The 19,974-nt window shown below is 53.5% G+C and overlaps 2 protein-coding genes, 1 long non-coding RNA gene and 1 other non-coding gene across 11 annotated transcripts in view; 2 read left to right on the top strand and 2 right to left on the bottom strand.

The window, feature by feature from the left end:
- Positions 1 to 5,581, top strand: part of MAPKAP1 (MAPK associated protein 1) — a 208,856-nt gene extending 203,275 nt beyond the window's left edge. For all 8 annotated transcript variants that reach the window (XM_032478440.1, XM_032478441.1, XM_032478438.1 and 5 more), the window contains 2 exons: positions 107 to 204; positions 5,033 to 5,581. In XM_032478440.1, coding sequence (XP_032334331.1) covers positions 107 to 204; positions 5,033 to 5,158 — 224 coding nt within the window. In that variant the 3' untranslated portion in view covers positions 5,159 to 5,581. The remainder of the gene's footprint in view (positions 1 to 106; positions 205 to 5,032) is intronic.
- A 1,063-nt stretch (positions 5,582 to 6,644) lies between these two features.
- Positions 6,645 to 11,577, bottom strand: LOC106730018. The gene is made up of 3 exons (XR_004319487.1): positions 11,415 to 11,577; positions 10,812 to 10,881; positions 6,645 to 6,766 (listed from the first exon to the last, which is right to left on the bottom strand). It is a non-coding gene; the product is annotated as an uncharacterized LOC106730018 (long non-coding RNA).
- LOC116663265 lies at positions 7,478 to 10,229 on the top strand. The gene is made up of 4 exons (XM_032478448.1): positions 7,478 to 7,786; positions 8,044 to 8,143; positions 8,360 to 8,946; positions 9,729 to 10,229. Exons 3-4 carry the CDS (start codon positions 8,579 to 8,581, stop codon positions 10,045 to 10,047), a joined length of 687 nt encoding a protein of 228 aa, XP_032334339.1. The 5' UTR covers positions 7,478 to 7,786; positions 8,044 to 8,143; positions 8,360 to 8,578; the 3' UTR covers positions 10,048 to 10,229.
- Positions 11,578 to 19,209: 7,632 nt separating the features above from the next.
- On the bottom strand, positions 19,210 to 19,322 carry LOC116663414. Its single transcript, XR_004319665.1, has one exon. It is a non-coding gene; the product is annotated as a U5 spliceosomal RNA (small nuclear RNA).
- Positions 19,323 to 19,974: the final 652 nt, after the last annotated feature.

Here is a 19,974-nt window from a genome sequence, read left to right as displayed (position 1 = left end):
TGGTTCTCGCTGGAGCTGGGATGATAAGGGCAGGCTGTCTAGGGGCCTCCCCATAGGTCACCCACCAGAACCCCCTCAACCCTGCCTTCTCTCTGTCTCCCTCCAGGTCACGCAATATTTAAACTCACGTATCTAAGCAATCACGACTATAAACACCTCTACTTTGAATCTGACGCTGCTACCGTCAATGAAATCGTGCTCAAGGTGAGTGTTCCTCCTCGGCCCAGGAACAGGGTGTGTGGGGCCAGCTCTGCCGGGGCCCAGTTCTCAGCACCTTCCCCTTCCCCCCCAACACTGAACAAGGCACCCAGGCCGGTTTTGCAGAGTTAACTGCACTGCCTACCAGTTGCCCAGCTGGTGAGCACCCAGGCCTGAGCCACACGGCAGGTCAGCTGCTCTGCACCTGCTTCAGCCAGAGCAAGACCCCCCTCATCTTTTCCCAGTTCCCCGATAATCCTGTCTCGACACGGCCCAATGAGCACCTTCTGGACGCCAGGCTTGGACTTAGGATCCTGCAGAGACAGACCCAGGCCCTGGCCTCAGACAGCTTTTCCTCTGTCAGAGGAGACAGATGTTAAGAAAATACAGAGAGATGGTTAGAGTCACAGGGTGCCGAGTGGGTGTCTAAAGGGTAAACAGATTCGGCGCAAGGTGTGGGGAGGCAGGACGAGCTGAGCCTTGAAGGATGGGTGGAAAAGTCCAAGTTTTCCCAGGGCAGGGGAGAGAAACAGCATGTCAGACAGGGAGCAGAGGCAGAGTGAGCACGGTGGGGCTGGGAGACGGCACCCAAGGCCGTATGGCTGGGGCAGGGAGGTTGGAGGGGCCGAGCCACACGGAACCTTGCAGAGCAGAGTCAGGCTGAGAATAGCTCCGCTGGGGTCTCGGGTTCAGGAAATCTGGGGCAGGGCCCAAGGTGATGTGTCTTTTAGGCTCCCAGGTGCTACCCAGGATGCCGGTCTGTGTACCGCACTTGGCATAGCCCTGGGCTACTGGTTTTCAGGCTCTTCCAAGTTGAGAGTCCATTCTCCAAACCAAGTCTTATGTAGAATGACCAGACGGAGAAAACAGCACTGCTCTGGCAGAACAGGGCTTGGAGCCAGAGAGGGGCTCACCCACCCCTGGCTCTGTGTGACTCTGCCCATTCATATCACCTCCCTGGGGCCTCAGTTTCTCTTCCTATAAAATGGGGATCATGGTAGCTACCCTGCCCCACCCACCAAAGGGCTGCTAGTGCACGTATGAAATGAGATACGGTGAACCTCTCCCTAAGGGACTGTTCGTTCTCTTAAGAGTAGACGTCATCACGTAACAGTAATAGAAGTACTGAGATACACGGAGGGGTTGCAAAGTGCAGGAGCTGGGCAGGTACTTTACTATCCTGTCTCACAGAACCTTCACAACTCTATGAGCTGGTGATACAAAATCACTCCCATTTCCTAGATGAAAACTGAGTATCAGAATAAAAGGAGCTTAGCCAGAACTTGACCCCAGGTTTGGCAGATTCCAGAACTCGTGCTCCTGACCCCCCAATGTGCTTATTAGCCTTGGGAAGTTGACTTCAATGAAATGAAATTGTTTTACAGAAACATTTTGAGGCAAAGTCCTCGTGGCTACAAAAGATTTTCAAAAGTGGTGGATGAGAATTAAAAGGATAGAGCTGAGACAGAGTAGCAGGGTCAGCTGGATGGAAGGCAGAGGGTTCACGGACCACCCCGGGTCAGAGCCCCTCAGAACAGGCAAGGGACAGTCTCTTCCTGGAGTGCTCGAAGCCAGCGAGCTAAGAGTTACTTGCCAGAGTGTCCCCAGACAGCACAGGGAGCTTGTGCGGCATTCGGGGGCCAGGTAAAGAAATATTCCATTACCTCGTCAGGGGCTGGCCTTTTTTTTATAGCCAGTATTAAAATATTCAAGACTTGAGAAGGATTCTAGTAAAATTATAATCCTGTGTTTGACATCAAAATAATTTTCACAACAGCAGATTGATGACAGAAACACAGGTTTATGACTTCAGCACGAGACTGTGGAAGAGCAAGTGCAGAGAAATCATTTTCCAGGACCAAACGCTCCCTCGAAGCAAATGCTCTTCTGCAAAATCCCTGAGGCCTGTCGCCTTCCCTAAAATGCCTGTTTTCATATGAAAATGCTTGTAGAAATACTGCATCATGCACTAGACTCCAGGAGAGTCACAGCCTGATTTACTTAGAGAGCTAACGATCACAGTCCTGATGGAAGATTAAATTTCACTTCTCCTATCTCTGATTTTTATAGGAGTTTAAATACTTAGCCTCATCTGCCGTTCCCAGTGTCTTCATGGGCTTTGCACCAACACCAAGTGACTGAGGCCCACCTGGTAGAAATGTTTCCATCAGAAGTTCTGCACAGCTCAGTCTTAGATACAAGTAAGGCATGTGGTAGTTCTAGAATTCAGGAGTTTCACATAAAATAAGACCTTTAGACTGAAACTGAAGGGCGGAAATAAGGACCAGAGGCTGATGTCACAGAAACTGTTACAAACAGGCAGCTCTCCATCAAGTTACCTTAATCTCAGTGTGTTTTTCTCCATGGGACCATCTATTGAGCACCGACTGTATACAAGACATTTTATGTATATTATCTCATTTCATCTTCACAGTGTAAACATTATTATCCCCACTTTATAGATGAGGAGATAGAGGCCCAAGGCCACAGACCGCATAGAGGTGGAGCCTCAGCTTGATCTCAGCTGAGGAGTCCCAGACCTACTCCCTCCCCGCCCCCCACGTGGAATTGAGCTCGACCATGTGTGGTCCCTCATTCTGCAGGCTTTTAGCTGAATCTCAGAGGACTCATTGGTCTCTTCAAATTGGGTTCTTCTCGTGATCGAGTGATGGAGGCTGTGACTTTATTGACCATGAAAACTCCCTATATTTTTATGCCTTAAGCTGTAAAATGCATTGAAAGTGAAACTCTCTATAGTGCATAAAATTGTGCAAGTTTTAAGCCACAGCATATTAACCAGCTAATGGCAGACCAAAGGGCGTTTTTATCTTTTGATTATTACATTAATCTTCCATTAAAATTATCTATGTGATTATCACAAAGCACTGAAGATAATAAATTTAGGAAATAGTTGGCCTGTTAAGGATCATTTTAAAATGCTTTTGTCAAGTTACATGTGCCAAAAATACACTGAAAACAGTAGGCTGGCTGAGTGTGCAAACAATCTAATCCAAAGATTGCTCTCATTAAGAATGATAAAACCTCTCATTTTCCATGCATTGTCTGCAGTGTCCCAAATCGTCACCCGGCCCTGCAGTCCGCATGATTTATTGCTCTCAGCTGGTAACTTGGCGAGGCAGTGGGCTGAGCATGTCAGGCCTTCTGTACTCACACACCAGCCTTTAAGGCCTGCTGCTGGCGACTATCAGAGCAGAAAGTTTGGAGGGGACACCATGGCGGAGCCTTAGCCCCACGTGAGGCGAGCCATCCGCACCACCTCCCCTCTGCACCCTTGGCTCTTTCTCAGTCAGCAGAGCCCCCTCCCTCTCTGGGTATGGGACACGTGGCCCTCAGAGCAGAATCAACGGCGGCGGTGGCTGGTTTCTCTAGCCACAGACATTCGGATTTCTAGTCATAACTTTTAGATGCTTGAGGTTGAAGAGAAACTGTGTTCACAGAAAGCCCCAGCTTAGGGCAGGGGGAGGAGAAGTGTCTGAGGAGGTCAGGGGTGAGGGCCCCGAGGAGGCTGGGGGCCTGGAGAACTGGCCCAGACCCTGGTCCAGACTTTTATTAGCTTCGTGACCTCAAGTAAACACTATTAGCATTCTGTGCCTCAGTTTTCTCCTCTGTACAATGGGGATAACAATGGCAGCCCTCCCATAAGGCTGTTGTGAGGGTTAAATGAATTCATCCTTGGAAGGCACTCTGGACACTGATGCTGCCACCATCGCCACCACTGCCCCGCCAGGGGCTCGCCCTCACACCAGGCGCGGGTCTGATCACAGCACTGCTGCCCTTCGCTGGCTCCTCCCACCTCACCTTGACTGGCCTCTCAGCTTCTGCAGTCCCATGGACATCCCTTGCTGTGCTCCACTGCTATGCCTTGATGCAGGCTGGCTCTCCCCTGCCCCTTGTGCACCCCAAACTCCTATTTATCTCTCAAAACCCAGCTCATTCATTCCCTCTGCAGCCCTCCCTGTCCCATGCCTCCCCAGTAGCTACTCTCCCCATTCCTTTCTGCTCCTTCTGTGTCTGTGGTCACACTTGTCATGCTTTTGGACACTCACTAGGCCATGAGATCCTTGGGGCAGGGACCAAGTCTTAATTTTCCCTCTGCCCCTTGAACCAAACATGGGGCGAGGCTTAGACAAGGCAGGTGCTCCGTGCCAAAGGTGATGGTGACAATGACTGTGTGTGCTGCTGCTGCCCAGTGTGTGGGGATCTGAGAAGACCCCAGGAGGCCCTGGTGGGAGCCCTAGGGGGTGCCTGGCTGTGCCCCCTGCACAGGGTTTCCATGGCCCCCCTCCTGGCTCTGGCCCCTGACCTCTCAGTGATCCTGGGCAGCTCAGTCCTCTTCTCTGAGCCTCACTTTCCTTTTTGTCAAATGAGCCATAGCTGGTGGGCTGCTTGTGAGCATCAGAATGCCCCAGTTGGAAGCTCTACCTGCTTGTGGGAGGCTGAATGGAGAGCCTTGTTTTGGTTTGGTTTTCATTCCTGTCACGTCCTTCCAGACGAGGGAAGTGGGGCTCAGGGAAGTTGCGTGTGAGCCCAGGACTGCACGACAGTCCAGGCGTAGAACCAGGAAGCCCAGGGCCCATGGCGAGGAGGGAACACAGGCTCTGGCATCAGAAAAGCTCCCCCACTGACTGAAAGGCCTGTGTCTCTAGGCCTTTTCCCATCGTGTGGCGGGTTCCGGTCCCAGCCCGTCAGGTCGCCGTGATGGCTGGACTCCACGCGCAGGATGGCACCCGCCCGGTCGCGGCCTTCCCTTGCTGGTCCGGGGCGAGCGGAGAGTGGCTGGCAAGTGACTGGGCTGTGTCCTCTCGCTTTCTAGGTTAACTACATCCTGGAATCACGAGCAAGCACTGCCCGGGCTGACTATCTTGCTCAAAAACAAAGAAAACTGAACAGACGTACAAGCTTCAGCTTCCAGAAGGAAAAGAAATCAGGGCAACAATGAGACCGGCCTCCAGCTTCAATCTGTTGCCGTAGCTCAGAGCCTGCCTGCCGGGGCCGGGTGGCCCTAGAGCCTGCCTGTGTCCTGCAGTCCTCGGGGGAGGCCAGGCCCTGGCTCACGGGGACAGGGCTGGTGGGCTCTTGGGGAAGGGGGGCACCCCTAGGACGGAGCTGGGACATTTCCACGGGACCGAAGCCTGAGTGGTAATGGCTGTGATCAGCAGTGCCCGGGGCCAGACAACGCCGAGAGGAGCCACGTGCTGCCCAGCCACCTTCACTGCCTGATGGCCCTGCCCGAGGATGTACATAGCCGTGCCCAGACATCTCCTTGCAACTTGATCAAATTTCTTAAAACAAACGAAGAACAAAAATGTACATTTCTTTTTTTTTTCCCTTCCTTTTAATAAACTCTTTATCGTGGTTGGTATGATGGACCATTCTTTGGGGCAGAGGATTGATTATGTTATTCTCTTTAAAATCTGCTCCCATATTGAACAAGCAGATTGGAAAAGCTATGGCTTGATTTTTCAGAAGAAATGTTTAGGGTTTAGTCAATAGTTTTAACTATGCCATTTGTTTAAATGAGTGCATTGCTCTGAGGATAGTCTCTTACTAAAGGTAGGAAGGGACCTGGTGACGTGTGTCCAAGGCTGCGCCATTTTCCCCTTCAGAAGCCTCTCCACAGCTCGTCCCAGCATCTCTGATTTCAGAGACGCAGGACTGCATGCAAAGCTGGGGCGCAGGGAACGGGGGTCACGCTGGGCTCCAGAAGTGGTCTCTTCCATTTCTCATATAGCAAATCTAAGTTTCAGCTGGCAACTGGACCCTCATGTGGATTTTCCTGGTCTCGGAAGAGTCTCTGTTCTGCTGTCTTGGAAGGGCCTCGACTCCCTTCCTGCCTCTGCTCACAGTGCCTGCCCCCTGGTCTGAGCAGGCAGGAAGCTGCTGCTTTCACGCCATCAGGGAGATGGGAGCAGGGCCTGTGGGGCTGGGACACCTGATGCCACAGGCCCTGTCTCTTGGGGGGGGGGGGCCAGGGATCAGGTGTCCGCCAGCGCCACCCCTCTGGCCATACCAAATGCCTCCACAGTCCTCGCCAGCCTCTCCGGGACCCCTACCAGGGTGACGTCCTTTCACACTGTCCCTGGCCAGGGTCGAGGACTGGAGGCTTCACTGAGGACCCACATTTCAGTTTTCTACATCATTGTCCAGAAAGAGATGTGACTGAAATGGTCGAGTGTCTCTTTGCACAGGCGTCATCCTAATGAATTCCTCTTGTTCTGATTTTTGTTCAGCCGACAGAAGCATCCTTTTCTAATGTCTTCCATTCCTACCCACCCCAGAAACAAAAGAAATATTATTTGTAGCTTGCTATCTGTATTTGAATTTTTAGCAATTTTATATTTAGATATCTTTGGAAAATGTAAATGACTAATTTGGTCATTAAATCTTGTGACATACTCAAAATATTAAAATAAAAGGCATAAATACCTTCTTTTGCATATTGCTTGGAATTCTTGAAGTCTTGGTTACATAATGTTGAAGACGGCAACAACCCTGAATCGCTCTGGGTAGTAACATTTGCTGGCAGTTGACATGGTACCGAGAGGCTCTGAAATGCATCGTGGGCCTCCTTTAATACTGAGCAAGACAGGGTGACCCTCATCACTCCAGGGTGACACTGAAATCATCACCTCCTTCAATTACAAAACCAACACCATTCTCATGTTGTGAAATACAGCACACGTGCAGTTTACATAAAACACACACTAGAAGGAATAATTTAAGGGGAACACTAACCACTGCCCAGGTCAACCAAATATCAAGACTGCTTAAATTCAGTTTTTCCTCAGCCCCTCTCACACCCCACATCTGGATTTTAAGGTAAGACCATGAGCATCTCTCCCTTGTCTCCCAGGGCCGGGTTTTACAAAGTGGGAGCTCAGACGCCCACGTTACACTGAAGTCACCGGACAAGCCTGCTTCCACTTTCCAGTAGCATCTCCTGACCTGGTTCCAGTGTGGCCCCTGCCGACAAGATGGTCACTCACGACTGGGACTTTGCCAAGTCAGGGTAGCCTGACAGGCCTGGGAGCAGCGGTCCCTGGAACCCTGGCCTCTGCCCGCCGCTGTGTTGCCCCCACCAGGCAGGCTGAGTGCTGGCCCGTCATAAACACGCACAGGCCGGGTAACCCCGCAGCCAGCCTCGGCAGGTCCCGTCAACACCTCCATCCCGGAGGGGAGGACTCTGGGCTTGGAAAGGCCAAACCTTTCGTCTGGGACACACAGTGACTAACACAGGAGCTGCCCTCTTAACCTCTGGGCTCCATCCTCCACGGGGCCTCAGTTTCCTCATCTGGAAATGAAAATGTAGGATTAGATGACCCCTGCAGACCCTTCTAGAGAATGTCTTAAATGTCTCAGAATCACAGTGAGCCCAAACTTCCTTCCAGTGATTTCTGTTTTCCAAAACCTGCCGGCGCTCCTCTGCTTCTGAACAAGAATTCTAGGAGGTGAGAAACACTGAGCTCATCCCATCCAGCCTCCTCTCTCGGAGCAGCAAGTATGTTCCCTCCCGGGGTCTTTGAGCCTCTGCCTGCAGACCAGCAACAGGGCACGCGCTGCCATTCAGGTTGGTGCTTCTCCTGGTGGCCCGCTTGGTCCCCCTTGGCCAGGACTCACTCGGCCCTGCACTGCCAGCCCCGCGTGGTGGGTCCCTGTTCCCAAGCCCTCCCCTACCTGGGCCCTGGGACCTGTGTCCCCACTGCCTCAGGAGGCCCACCACATTGACATCCCTCTGAGTCTTCTCTCCGTGGGTTAGAAAGCTGGAAGGGGCTCCCCACCCCTATCGTGTCCCTAAAACCCACCAGCTGCCCCTCCGGGTTCCAGGTTCCCCAGGCCAGGACTGTGAAACATCAGGACAGAGGGGAGTGAGGTCCTGACTTGGCCGTCACAACACTCACAGTCTGGTGAGGTCAAGGGGTGGCAGGTAAGGCCCAGGCCACATGGCAGTGAGGGCCACGCAAGCACTGTGGGGACCAACAGTGCCAGACAGAGAGGCTGGAGGTGGGAGCAACAGGTAGGGTGGAGGCCTGGAGGCCCGAGGTGCTGGGGGCAGCAACCAGCGCCAGGCTGCGGGCCACCATGTCAGGCCCTGACCAGCCCTACTGGAGCCGGACAGTTGTGGCTTCTTGATGCACTACAGCCGCCCTGGGGAGGATGAAGCCCCACCCCAGCTGCCCCAGAACGGAGACACCTGGCTTCTCCATCTCCCAGCACAACATCAAGAGCTTATGAGTTTCCCATCCAGGCGAGTATGGCGGCTGCCAGGGGCTGAAGGAGGGGCCTGAGACTGGGGAGGGGAGCCAAAGGTGGGGAGAAGGGGTCTGTGCCTCTGCCCAGCTGCCTCCAGCCTGCCCCAGCCATGTGCCCACATCAGCTGGCCAGGGGGCCACCAGTGCCCTCCACGGGGGCAGCCCTGGCAGGACCAGCCCCCTGGCTCCTGGCACAGGCTCCTGCCACCCGACTCCTGCCAATGCTGCCATGGGATGCTCTCCTCCAAGGGAGGAATGGGAAGAAGAGAAGGAAGAAGCAAGGGTTCCCCAGCTCCAGGTCAGAAGCCTTAGGGGGCAGCCCTGGGGACAAATCCCAGCTCCCCACAGCCTGGTCTGGGAGCGCGAGCCTCTTCATTGGGCAGAAGCAGCGGGATCCAGCCCAGAGCTCCCCGCGGGGATCAGTTGGTCCTAGGACTGATGGGGGCCCTCCTCTACTTACTGGCCTCACTCCCTCCAGGTAAGTGGTTAACTCATCTGTGCCACGGTGCCCTTGTCTGCACTATGGGATGAAAACGCCCACTTGCAGGGCCAGTATCAAGATTTAATGAGACAATATACACGCACAGTGCCTGCTGCGTGAGCTCCTGATAAATGGCCGCACAGTGTTGATGTCCGTCATCCCACTTAATCCAGTTGCCTGGATGCCATGTCCTCCCCAGCGGTGCCCTCCCCAAGAAGGGGCCCAGCTGTGCCTAAGCTGTCCCCACCTTGAGTTCCAGAGTCAAAGAATCTGCCATGGCATCTTCCTCAGTGCCCAGGAAGGAGGGCACGTGGGAGCCAGGCCTTGGCCCTCTGCCCCAGAGACAAACAGCTTGATTCGGGGGCCCTGTGCCATGGACTTGCACACTGTCCAAGTCCCAGAGCCGGCCTCTGGGACTCTACCCAACCTGTCCTTCCCCAGTAACTGATTTTGCAAAATGAATGCTCACTGAGTACTCTCTTAAGAAAGCAGACTCTGGAGTTGGGCAGATTGTGCTCAAAGTCGAGCTCTGTCTCCTGGTTGATGTGTCCTCGGATGAGCTACTTTACTTCTTTGAGCCTCAGTTTCTTCTTCTGTAAAATGGGGACAACAGTACCCACTTTCAAGGGGCTTTGTGAGGATTGGATGGGTTTACCAGTCAGGATGGGCTGGGCTGGGCTGGGCTGGGCTGGGCTGGGCTGGGCTGGGCTAGGCTACAATAACACCAACAGCCCCAGGGCCTCAGAAGCTTTCACACAACAAATGCTCACTTTTCGCAGAGTCAGCTGTGGGTCCAGCCATCCTCGGGCTTCCACAGAGGCCCGGGGAGGGGACAGAAGGGCTAGAGAATGGGCAGCAACAACGAGACACCGTGGTTCAAAAGTGGCAACTGTAACTTCCCACCTCCACTCACATTTCACTGGCCAGAATCAGTTACCCGGTGACGTCTGCTTCAAGAGGACAGAGGGATGCCAGCCAAGGATCTGTGACTACAGATATTTGGGAAACAGTCATAATATCTGCCACCATGAGATGACTCTGTGCTTCCCAAACATCACCATTCACAGGCTGCCCGAGGCAAGACCTCGTCGTGATTAAATATTTTCCCTTTCAACTGAGCCAGCCTAACCCTGTTCTCTACCTTAAACTTCATCCTAAACAAGAATAGCCATGAAGTCACAGACCTAGTGCGCAGCACGTAAGCTCTCTGTGCAACATGAAATAAATACATAACTGTTCATATTGGAAACATCCACCCACGTAGCCCTGAAGTCACATCGCGGAAGACCACAGTTACGCCTCCCACACTGGCAAATGTCAGCTAAGCTCACACTCTGCTCTTTTATCAGTGTCTGCCCCTGCCTCTTATTAAGCTCTCAACCAAGGTTACTTACTATTTTATTAACCATTTTCTCAGTCCATCCTCATGCCCACCTAATCCCCATTTTACAGATGAGGAAACTGAGGCAAAGAGAGGCCTCAGCTGAGGCCATGCAATTGGGAAGTGATAGAGAGGCTCTCTCACCTCCCTCCCCCTCCTCGAGCTGTCCCCAGCCTCGCTGGCCTACGTCTCAGCTGATGTGACCCAAACGCCCAGGATCCTGAAGGCCCTGCCGGGAGGACCCTGCTCTTTGGAAGGGCAGCCAGTAGAGGGAAAGGGTTAAGCCTGTCATGTTGTGTTCCCACCAAACACCTCTGCTTAAATGCAAAATCCCAACAGGGTGGTGTTTGCTATAAAAGCCCTAAGAGTGATTTGTGAAGTCTCGAAGGCCCGTAATCTCGTCAGCGTAATGGGATTATATTTCAAATCACCACGGCCTGTTCATTACCCATTTAAACTCCTCTGACAGAGGAAAACTTACATAAAACGTGCATGCAGTCCTTGCCGACTTCTCCACTCTCCTTCCTGATTAGATAAACAGATGCTGAGGTCTGGAATGAAAAAATAATGTGCCCATTTATTCATTTTTCTGACAAGTCACAATAGATTTTCAACTGCCAATGAGTGACCTCCCGGAGGTGCAGTGGCTGGGAGGTGGCCGCCAGGCAGCGAGTGGTCACTTCCTGGCCTGGCCAGTGGTGTCTCCTGGGACCAGAGCTGAGCCAGGCTGAGGCACTCTCCTCGCTCCGTCCCAGCTGAGGCTGTCACCCGAAGGATGGGGGCTGCCTGCTGGGCCTTTCAGCTGTCACCACCCAGAGGGGTCCTGGGGCCTCCTCAGGGCGACCAAGACACAGGCATGGCCTGAAGTCGCAGCCCCAGTGGGAGCCCCGGCCCCACCTTGTCTGGTCCAGTAACTGAGGACACCTTTCATCTCCCTGAGCCTCAGTGTCCCCGTCTGTAAAATGGAGACAGTAAGAGTGCTCATCTCGGAGGTAAGGGCTCCGTGGCCCGGCTCCCACCCCAGGTTCCCCTAGATGGCCGTCCAACCAGCTCCATGGGCTGTGCCGAGGTGGGGACAGCCTACCAGGCACCAGGCTCTCCTTCCCCGTGACCTCTGGCGTGATGGGGTTTTGCAGATGGGCTGTCACTTGCTAGATCTCCCTTGCTCTCTGCTCCGTGACGATGCCTGGAGCAAGGGGCAGCTGGGTCAGGTACTCCAGCCCTGCCCGCCCCCTCCCCTGTCCAAGGGTCCCCCCTCCTCATTCAGAAGCAGGACTCTGCTCCTGAAGACTTGTGGCCCCAGAGCTGGGCCAGGCCACCACCCACTAGAGGGGCCCTGTGGCAGTGAGCAGAAGAGGGCAGTCTTTCCTCTCCTCTGTCATCAGGGCCCCACCCTCTCCCAGAGCCCCATGAGCTCAGCCTCAATGACCCCCAAGTCACCTCGGTCTGGTCACATGGTGCCCGCCTCCCCACCCTCCCACCGCTCCTGTAGCCAGATGCCCTGAGCCCGGAGACAGGTTGGGAGGGCACCAGCGCGGATCAACGATGCTCCCCTGAGAGCTGGGCTTCAACCCTGGAGCCCACGACGCATCGTAGATTCACAGCCAGTCACACCTCCCAGCCCCCTCTGTACACCCCTCCTATGGCTTTTTCTGGAAAAAACGCAGCCACAGTCTTCCTGAAGGCAAACCCCAGAACTGGGGGCAGGAGTCAGTCAGAGTTATCTTAGGGTCCCGCCCAGGGCCTGGCATGGGGGTGGTAGCACTGAGCACTTGCTACGTCAGCTCACCCTTTCAGCCCACAAACACCTGAGCACAGCCTCTGAGCAGGGCCTTGGCCCTCAGGCTGCAGCAGGAACACAAATGTTAATACCCTCTGGACCCCCTCACTTGTCGGGGAAGTCACACTTTGCCCCAGAGGCCTGGGAGAGATGAGAGCCAGGAGCTGTATTGGGGTTGGGAGGCAGGCCAGGACTGGGACCCAGGGAAGCCCCGCTTCAGCCACTGGGAGCCAGCGAGGGACAAGGTGGCCAGGTGGGTGAATGTTCAAACAGCCTCAAGACTGACGTGAGAATCTGCAGAAGGAATGAAAATCTGCCTCCTTGCTGTGTGACCTTGGATCCATGACTCAACCTCTCTGAGCCAGCTTCTCATCTGCACGATTGGAACAAGATCCCATCTTTAGTGTAACCGGCCGGCACACAGTAGGGGATCAGCAACAGGTAGCGACAGAGACAGGGTGCTGTCAGACACTGGGAACACACAGGCCAAAGCCTCCCTCTGCCAGCAGGCCTCAGGGGGCACCCCAGCACCCCCAGGGAAGCCCCCCAGATCCAGCTGGGGGCCTATGCCCTCCCTCCAAGGGCCCTACACCAGCCCTCTCCTCTCACGGGCACCGCCTGCCTGAGTCGCCCCAGGCAGGGTTCACATCTTTATGCATTAACTCCATGAATACGTAAGAAATACTGTGAGGCTAATTCTTTTTAAAATGATAAAATTTGTCTATATTATAGCATTCCAGCCCCCAGCTTCCTGAAAGCTAAAAATATTTTAATGTCATATCTCCATGTGAATTTTAGTTTAGAATTTAATACCCTTTTAACATACATTAAATTTTTAGCATTCTTCAAGCTCTCGACTCTTGTGAGGGCTCAGCTGATGTGCGTTGGAGTACGGGGCTGGGGAAGGCTGTAAAGTAGGAGAGAAAGTTCTAGAGTTAGGTTACCCCCAAACCTCTGTGCCCACCTCATCCTGGGAGTTATTCCTCTGGGCTGAGAAACGCCTGAGCCAAACCGTGGAATCCCGGGGAGGTGTCAGAAGTCTCGGTTTCCTGGCTGGAGTGGCTGTGACTGGATAAAACAGATCTAGTGGTGGCTTTACTGAGGCCCCGGGAGGACTTCTCTAGCAGCCCGGCTTGGGGAGCCAGATGGCCTGGGGCCAGCAGCCTGGGCGCTGCGTTCTGGTTGCCCAGCGCAGATCCTACTGCTGCCACTTGCCGGCAGGTGACCTTGACATGCTTTCTGTGCCTGTTTCCTTGCCCCAAAATGGGGCCAAGGTCAGAGTTTGTGCACAGGCTCTGTCTGAGTGAATACTCGTGAAAGGGGGAGGTCGTCGACTCTGCAGAGGAGGTGGCCTCCAGGGTGAGTTGGCTGGCCTTGCTCAGGGCTCCGGGGTGATGACGAATGGGAGCTGAAGCAGGTCACTGTATCTGTACCCCAGCTCCTGCTCTTACAGTGACACCTCATCACCCACAGTGCAGGACCCCCAAGGGTGTCTGCAAAGCCCCATGATTGGCCCATGGGCTGCAGCCTTCCATTAGGTCCCTCCCAGGGCAAGGACAAGGACAGCCGGGGGAGGCTCTGAAAATTGCAGGGAAGGGCATTCACAGCAGCCTTTGGGAAAGCAGGGTGGGGGCTTCATGCCACCCCTGGGCTCACCAGGCCAAGGTCTGGGGCTGCTCTGACCTGGGCCCACACTCCTGCCATGAGTCATCATGCCAGGCTCCATGTTTCTGACAGCCCATCTGTGAAATGGGGGCAGGAATAACAAAGCCTCCCTCCTGGGGGGACCCGGCGCAGTAGGAGTCATCACCAACAACGTGCTGTGTGGTGAAGGGCTTGTTCGGCCATCCATCCAAGTGATCATTAGCCAGGATGAGAAATTTACAATGTGGAGACTGAAATCCAGTGAGATGATGGCTCTGCTTTCTAATCACTTTCAGGGGATGATATAATGCATTGATCGACAGAGACGAGCCACAGTTTGGGCTCTGACCAGTGTCTGCGACTAAAGCAGCAGGCTTGTTAACTTAGATTTACAAATCTCCCTCCTGGCGAGAGGACGGCATGGGTGGGAGGGAGCTGCCGCTGGTGTGGGATACTGGGGGAACCCAGGAACCAGGTAGGGACCCCTCTTGATCCTGCCCCAGAAGAAGCCTAAGGAATCCCTGTCCAAGGTGGCCACTAATAAGATGAGAGCAGTCTCCTGATGGGGAGTGAGTTCCCCAACTCTGGAGGAATGTAAGAACTCAGCGTTCAGTCGACAAGTGTCTACTAATGCCTCCCCTGTGCCATGATGGGCACAGGCCCTGAAGGTACTAAAATGACCTGACTCAGAGCCTCTCTTTGGGAACTCATGACCCACAGGGCCAAGACCCATCCGCTAGTGCTCAGGTGACCAGGTGTCTGGAACAGGAGCTGCTGGGCCCAAAGAATGGAAACAGACGCATCCTTCTCTTGATTTATCCCCTTGCAGCTGGAGAACACTCCTGGCTCTGGTGCATCCGACTGGAGGATGCTAAGCTGGTAGACGCCTGGGGAGGACAGATTCCGAGGCAAGAAACCCCAAGAGGAACTCGCTGAGCAGGAGGGAAACTGGCCAGGAACTGCAACCCCATCCACAGCAGGGAGTTGTGAGCAAGAGATGGCTCCCGGGCCCCGCTCTGGGCTCAGGCGGCCTTGCTGAGGGGCCCACGGCTGCAGCTCCCTGAGGCCCGAGAGCTCAGCGTGCACAAGGACCCCTGCCAAATCTTCATCCTTACCCACTAAATCCTCCACTCACTGTGGAAAGAGGGCTTCCTGGGGCTTCTCCCCATTGCTGGTGTCTTCCATTTGCACGGGGGGGAGAAAAAGGCCTTTGGCTTTGGGGGAGGGGAACTTATCTGTGTCCCCGCCCAGGATGCTGTGAGGGGCCCTCAGGTGTGGACAGAGCAGCTCCCAGCTGACACTCATGCCTCCCAACATGGAGACCAGCCTTTTGTCAGTGTTTGTCACCAGTGGACAGGGACTTCAGCAGTCACCTGGTGTCACCTTGATCACCCTCAGCTCTGCTGTCCCAATTCTGGGCCTCATTCTCTGCTCCTGAGAAGGGCATCCTCTACGTGGACAAAGTTCCAGATTGTTCCAGGCTTCGGAACCTTGGGAAAAGGGACTTCTTGTCCACATACAACATACACGTGCTGGGCCAGGTCTCTCGCTGGCCTGGCAGTGGTAACGTGTTCGTCCCTGGGCCAATCCCTGAGGCCGGAGGGTGGGCTGCTGCGACTGGCAACGCGCCCCTCCTCCCAGGGCCACAGGGCTCAGGGGAAGGGCCTCAGTCACCAGAGCAGAGAAAGTGGGGGGACATGGACCCCTGCCAAGGAAGAGTCCATGGACCTCTTCAGCAGCTACTGTTTGCCAACCCCTGGGCTAAATGCCTTTTCTAAAACTTTTCTCAAAATCACCCAGAACACAGGCTGATAGCGTCATTGCACAGTAACAAGGCCTAAAGGCTGAAGCAGCTTTGCCCAGCGAGGAAGGGGCACTCGTGGGAGGCGGACCTGATGCTGTTTCCAACCCTGAAGGCTCCCTCTTGGGCCGCCGCCTCCACACGGGCGCGAAGGAGGCCGAGGCTCTGCTCCAACAGCAGCATCCCTCGGGAATGGTGGCCTGAGCTGTGTGTGTGATGTGTCTGGTGTGTGATTGTGCTGTGTGTGTGTTGTGTGTGAATGGGTATGTGTGGGGGGGGTGGTATGTGTGTGAGTGTGTGTGGTGAGTATGTGGTGTGTGTGTGCGTGTGTGTGTGAGAGAGCTGGCACCACGAGCCACGGCTGGTCCCCGCGCCCCCCCGGGCCTGCGCCCCCCCCACACCTGTGCTCCGGGCACAGCAAGGTGACGACGTCGCTCCCCAAGGAGGCCGCGCGGGTCTCTAAGCAGCCCCTTCCCCGCCGCCAAACAGCTGGCCACCATCTTGGCACACATTTCCCTGTCACATCTGATTTGCAAAGTCATGTCTGTAACAGACCCACAGGAGCGTCCAGTTGGGGCTTTTACAGGTCAAGGCGTACTTTACAGAGTCTCTCATTCTTCAGAGAAAAAGAATGTGAACAGCCTTCCGGCTCCAGGGCAAGGCTGACGTTTTCAGCGGTGCAATCTTCCTCCAGCCACCCTGGGCTATGGCCTTAAGGATCACCTTGAGGCTCTGTCATTATCCCATTTCACAGATGAGGAAATTGAGGCTCATAGGAGCCGTGTCATTTCCCCAAGGTCACACAGTGGCTAAGAGCAGAGCTAGGATTTGAACACGGCCTCTCTGGCCCCTCAAGCCCTCCTTCGTCACCATCATGTCCACAGCCTCCCTGCAGATGCCTGAGCTGAGCTGTCTAACTCCAGGACCTCCTCCTCCAGGAAGCCTTCCCAAGCTGTCCCAGCCCTCCTTGGCCCCTTGCCTCTTTCTCACTGCTGACTAGATTTCTGGTGTCCAGAGCATCCAGGGAGGGGCTCACCAGAGTGGGTGGCTTTGACTCCCTGAAATCATCAACTTGGCCAATGTACTTTGACTGCATGGAGTGTAAGTCCACAAGGATTTGGGCAAAGAGATTCCCAAAACAAGCCACAGCTCTGGACACAGTCAGGCACTTAAGGACCAAGCCACATGCTCCTTCTGAGGTCACCTGGGGGCAGGAACCACACCTGCTTTGCTCCATCGGTGCCTGGCACATAGTATGTGCTCAACAAGTAATTGTGATTGAACAGAATGAAAGTTAGAAGTTGTCCTGGTCCCCAAAAGAGTTCTGAGGATACAGAAGTTTGGGAAACACTGTGTTGAACGTGGCTAAGCAGGTTCCTTTCCTGTAGGACCCCTCAGAGCCTTTAATGGGCACCGTGCACGGTGCTCCGGGAAGGGGGTGACATATATATGCAGCATTTCCCAAGCATCTTTTTTGCCAAAACATGTGTTCACACTTCTAAAACTGGGGTAGCTCAGAACTCAGGGTGACAACGCTGTTTCAGGCAATCCAAGGGGGGATCATGTCAGGTCCGGGCTGAGAGCATGGTCTCTGCAGTCAGGCAAACCAGCTCTGCCACCTATCACTATGTGACGTTAGGCAACTCACTTCACCTCTCTGAGCCTCAGTTACCCCATACATTTTCATCAAGGCCACTCCATCTTCAACCAGGCTGCCATCATCCTCCTCCATATAGCAAAATCCTCTTTCCAGGCCTCTCTGGCTCCTGTCTGTCTCTCACCCTTGGATATGGGCTCTGGGCCTGGAGGACTCAAGTTTGTCTCGTACCCGACTCGCTGTATCCCCGGCACCCAAAACAGGCCTGGCACAAAATACTGTTTGTTTAATAAATGGATGGATGGATGGATGGATGGGTGAGTGTTTCTATGTGAACACCCTCAGTTTAGTCTGGGGCAGGCATGGCCTGGCCAAGCAGCCCATGGCCACCTTCCAACCCTGATCCCCTCCCTACCTCCCTCCTACACTTGAGTCTGGTTTGAACCTAAAGGAAGTCCAAGTCCCACTCAGCAAATGTTTATTCAACTTGAATAATTATATCCTGTTAGGAGTCGGCAGATGGCGAGAGATGACTGGGAGAAACTTTCTCTTCTCAAACACACATATAAACAATAGCCTTCCCATCTAGAGGGCAGCAGAGGTTCCAGGCCTGGGGTCTGCCCCATACCCTACGCCACCACGTACCTCCCAACTCCCCATCTCCCACTCCAGTGCATGAGCTCCTTGACTCCACACCACACCACTGTGCCCATTACACAGATGAGGAAATTGAAGCTCAGTGCTCAGTGACTCACCCAAAGTCACACAGCAAGGAGGAAGCAGGGCAGAATTTTCAACCAGATTTCACCTGACTCCAGACCCAGCAACCTTAACCTTTTACTGTTCCTGACTGAGAGGCATGGGACCCTGGGGAAAACACAGTTCTGGAATCTGGGTGGAAATCCTACCTCTGCGTCAACTTTATTTTTGTGTGACATTAGGCCAGTCCCTTCACCTCTCGGAGCCTCAATTTCCTCATCTGTAAAATGGGGCTAACAATCCCCCCTCTACAGGGTCATGAAAATTAAATGACTAGTAGATGGGAGAGGGATTTCTGAGGTAGGGCCAATTCTGTGGCTGTGTATTTTCAGAGGGACAGAGAAACCTAGGAAATGGTTGCCTCAAGGATGAAGCCCTTGGCGGAGCCTGCAGCATCAGGGCCCAGCACAGTGGCTGTCATACAACAGGTGCTCCATAAAGTTTTGTGGTTGATAATTGATGTAGTTATATTGAACCACAACCATTGGTGATCAGGGGGCAGGTAATTATAGCCTGCAGAAAAAGTTACAACCTAAGAATTTAAGAAATAAGGTCCTGAAGTTTTTGTTTAATTGCATCAATTTCTGTATTTTATGTGAATTTCTAAACTGCAGTAAGTTTTGAATGAGGTTAATCTTGCCTAATGTAATAAATGAGTCTGTTGACTGCGAGCTCCCCAAACTAAAAAGTACAGTGCTTGAAATTGTGTTCTTTATGGTTGCAGTGTTGGTAAAACACTAATATGCAGAAAATAAAGGAATTGCACTGTGCAAAAAACAAAAACAAAAACCTTCTGTTGGTGCTGCCAGCTGTCCCAGAGCATGGACAGAGACACAGAGGCACAGAACTTGAGCCAGGGTTCCCTTGGACAATGAGAAAACAGGGGATGCATGGAGCAGGGGGCTTGCAGCCAGGACAGCTTCAGAGCTCTGTGTGGCACACTAGCCTTGGTACACATTGTTGGTGGAGACGACTGCCACACCAGTCAAGATGGCCACCTCGACACTCAAGATGGCCACCACATCAGTCAAGATGGCCGCCCCACCATACAAGATGGCTGCTGCACAACTGCCCCAAGAAGCAGCATTCACTGGGTACCAAGAGCCCCACTGAGACTGGATTCGAAACAGAAAAACTTAATTGTTAAACTGTTACCAGATTCCAAATGGAGTGAGTCAAAACCCAGGGCAGCCTAAACTCTCCAAGGAATAAGAAGAAGCCAGTCAGCCCATCCCTGTGCCCCTGAGAATGCTGGGTAATTACTTTTTCCCCTTTGTCTTTCTGTTTTCTTTTAGCAGAGCCACCAAGAAGCGGCAACAAAAATCAGTTAAAGCTCCCAAAGTGCTTCTTCCCCCAGAAATCTTTTATAAAAGGTGAAAGATTTACAAGACCTGAAGAGCAAACCAAGCAGGATAATTGTTTTTGGAATGACCCCAATATTTTCACCCCGGCGACCCTGGCTGGGCATCTTGCCCCATATTTATGATTCCTGGTCCTCTGCGCACCGCTGGGCGACCTTTCTGAGCCCCCTCCGTGAGCCCCCAGTCCCTTATCGGGCCTGTAACTCACCCTGACGTTATCTCTCGGGAGGGTTTTATGCACTTTAATTTAACTCCTCTCATCATTATTTCCCGGACTTCAAGGTTTTCTCTTTCGAGCTGCCCTTCCCGGGACAAGCATAATCTGTTTGCCATCAAGCCCAATAAATATGTTTGTGCGGGAGATGGGAACCGTTTGGGGAGAGTGGCTCAGGCCTGGGAAGCGGCCTCCAGCTCTCAGCCCTTTCTGGGCAGCCAGGGCTGGTCCGTGTGCCCTTGAGCCCCTGTCCCTGTGGGAGCCCCTGCCTTAGCTCTGAGGCTGGGTGGCCAGATGTAGCAAAAGAAAATACAAGACATCCAGTTAAATGTGAATTTCAGATAAACAATGAATTTTTTTAGTATAAGTATGTCCCATTCAATACCTGTTTAAAAAATTATCCCCTGTTTATCTGAAATTCTTGTGTCGTATTTTATGGGACAGCTTCTGGGGGCTGTCCCACTCGCTCCTCCAAATGCAGATTAATA

This window comes from Camelus ferus, chromosome 4 (genome assembly GCF_009834535.1).
Source record: "Camelus ferus isolate YT-003-E chromosome 4, BCGSAC_Cfer_1.0, whole genome shotgun sequence".
NCBI classification, from domain to species: Eukaryota; Metazoa; Chordata; class Mammalia; order Artiodactyla; family Camelidae; genus Camelus; species Camelus ferus.
The sequence above is the reverse complement of the archived record's forward strand: the minus strand, read 5'-3'. Positions and strand labels throughout refer to the sequence as shown.